Genomic DNA, 2,500 nt, shown 5'->3' with positions numbered 1-2,500 from the left:
TCAATTAGCCTGAAAGGAGGTCGTAACCTTTCCGGCCGCCGTTAGAAATGAAAGGGGCTGCTCCTCAGTTGGCTGGCCTGCCATAGATGGGCTGGAGTGGTGGACTGCCATGACTCTTCCAGGGGCCCTTAAAAGCGTATTTCCCTTAATGGCTTTTGTTTGGTTGGTCTCATTCCATTCAGTAATCTGGTGTGTCGACATTGCACAAACACTAACAATAATGGATGGCTTTCTGACCTTTTTAGCCCTCTTCTTTAAAGCTCATTTCGTACTCTTTACAAATGGCCTGGTGAAACAGGTTTATTTATTGGGCGCACTCCATTTTCTGTGCTGTTGTGTCTGTGTCGGAACACCATAACAAATTCCCTATTTTCCAGACTGAATTGTCAGGGGAGCGTGGATACGCACAGGCGTATTGCACTGATGGAAAAGTACATTGAGGATGCTGAAAAATAACAAGAATGCCTTCCAGCACTTTTTGGATGCAGTTAAAAACTGCAGATGGTGAATAAAAACTGCACCAATTCGCCGGTGTGCTCTAAATTCACTTCGGGTTTCGACATTGCTCTTCGAGGAATGAGATGCCTTTATCCAGCGTGACTTTCAGCTTTTCATTCACTCTTGCTCAACGTGAGATCATCTATTTTTTTTAAAAGTGCTTCCTCACCGTATACAGTATATCCATTTGGTCATTGACACTTCTATCCAAAGCAATAATAGCTCACTGAAAATAAGTGTGGTAATCCACAGCTTCAGGTGTTTCTGCAGAGAAACAGAGAAAGTAATGCAAAACAACATCGTCGTGAAGTTGTTATACGAATTGGTGATCTGTTAGTTAATGTAACGTTCATGTTAACGTTTACTCTTGAATGGAAGTCTTACTTGGTCAAGTGCAGGCGTGTGTGGAAGGAGGTGCGGTGGTGTGTGGTGCTAGGTGCTGGCTCTGTAGCCCAGGGCTGAGCTATGTGCTACATGCTATGTGGACACTTGGCAGCTGGGGGCACAGTTGTTGTTTTCACAGCTGGGTCGGGTCCTGCTCTAATGCTGCATATTAACGAAGGCTTGTGTCTGCATGTCAGTTATTAAGGGCTGTGTAGGTAAACACACAGGACTGATATTCTCACTCGTGTGTGTGTGTGTGTGAGAGAGGGAGAGAGAGATTGAGATCCTGAGCGAGCGAGTGAATGTGTGTGTATAAGGAGCATGGCTAATTTGGTTATTACTAAAAGGCATGTGGTGAGTTAAAGGGACTGTGTTTAGATTGACTGGCCTTTAGTCCTTAACTGTCGGACGAGCTGGTAGGATTACTTAAGGGCTGTTTTTTTATGGGTACCCAAGAGCTTGGAAAGGCCTCATCTGCCCTGTAAAAATATTTTCATACGTACCTATCCGCGACAGACTTCCCTAATTGAATTAATCAAAAAGCCCAAGTGCTGTCAGCCGCTCGCCCCCACCCCTCCTCTTTATGCATGGCGCGTCGTCATAGATATCTGCGGTTGCGCGGGTAAAAAGCGTAACTGTTGAAATGCGGAGATCTGAAACTCAATGAGGTGTTTTTCAGCTGGCGGCTGGGGTGGTTTATGTGAGGTGAAATGTGTGGGATTCGCAGGCAGACTGTTGGGGATGGCTCGGCGGCCGCCGATGAAAGATCAGAGGAATCGGACGGGGCTCTGGTCTCGCTGGAACTCCCAGCCAAACAATTAGCTCAATTATTTTTTCAAGTGGTTGGTTTAGGCACAGACTGCACTGACTGGCTCTCTTCTTCTTCCTCATGTTCTCTTTTCTCCTCTGTTCTTCTCTGTTCCTCTCTTTTCTCCTCTCTGCTCCTCTCCGTGGCGCTTCTCTCCCTCCTCCACTCTTCTCCTCTCATCCTTTCCCTTTTTCTGTTCCCTGTGCTCCTCTGCTCTTGTTTAATCTCATCTTTTCCTTCTTCTCGCCCCCTTTTTGCTTCTTTTTCTTCCTCTCTCCTCTCCCCCTCCTACTTTCCTCTTATCATCTCCTCCTCTCCTCTCCTCTCCTCTCCTCTGTTCTGTTCTCCTCTCTTCTGTTCTCCTCTCCTCTCCTCTCCTCTCCTCACCCCTCTTCTCCTCTCTCCTCTCCTCTCCTCTCCTCTCTCCTCTCCTCTCCTCTCCTCTCTTCACTTCTCCTCTCCTCTCTCCTCTCCTTTCTTCACTTCTCCTCTCCTCTCCTCACCTCTCTTTTCCTCTCTCCTCTCCTCTCCTCTCCTCTCTCCTCTCCTCTCCTCTCTTCACTTCTCCTCTCTTCACTTCTCCTCTCCTCTCCTCTCCTTCAGGTGTTTGGTTTCCAGGCAGGCCTGAGCTCCATGGACGCCGAGGGCCACTTCCTCCCTCTGATCCCCATCGTCCCCTCCTTCAGCATGGCGCTGTATGGGAAGCTGCTGCGCCTGCCCGCCTACTGGTGAGTTCCCCGCCCCCACCCGACCCCACCCCACCCCACCCCACACCCACCCCACCCTCCGCTCAACCACACAACATCCGAC

At 48.9% G+C, this 2,500-nt stretch overlaps 1 protein-coding gene across 1 annotated transcript in view; it reads left to right on the top strand.

Moving 5' to 3' along the window:
* The window catches only part of vps13b (vacuolar protein sorting 13 homolog B), a 330,552-nt gene that overhangs the window by 60,983 nt on the left and 267,069 nt on the right, over positions 1-2,500 (top strand). The window contains exon 18 of the mRNA XM_076281294.1: positions 2,294-2,418. Within this exon, the coding sequence (XP_076137409.1) occupies positions 2,294-2,418 (125 nt within the window). The remainder of the gene's footprint in view (positions 1-2,293; positions 2,419-2,500) is intronic.

The sequence above is a fragment of the Alosa pseudoharengus genome, unplaced genomic scaffold (genome assembly GCF_046254945.1).
Source record: "Alosa pseudoharengus isolate Yale_2024_CS ecotype anadromous, Long Island Sound unplaced genomic scaffold, YU_APseudo_1.1 YU_APseudo_1.1_scf_12, whole genome shotgun sequence".
Classification (NCBI taxonomy): Eukaryota; Metazoa; Chordata; class Actinopteri; order Clupeiformes; family Clupeidae; genus Alosa; species Alosa pseudoharengus.
Note: the sequence above shows the minus strand (reverse complement) of the source record. Positions and strands in the feature narration are given on the sequence as shown.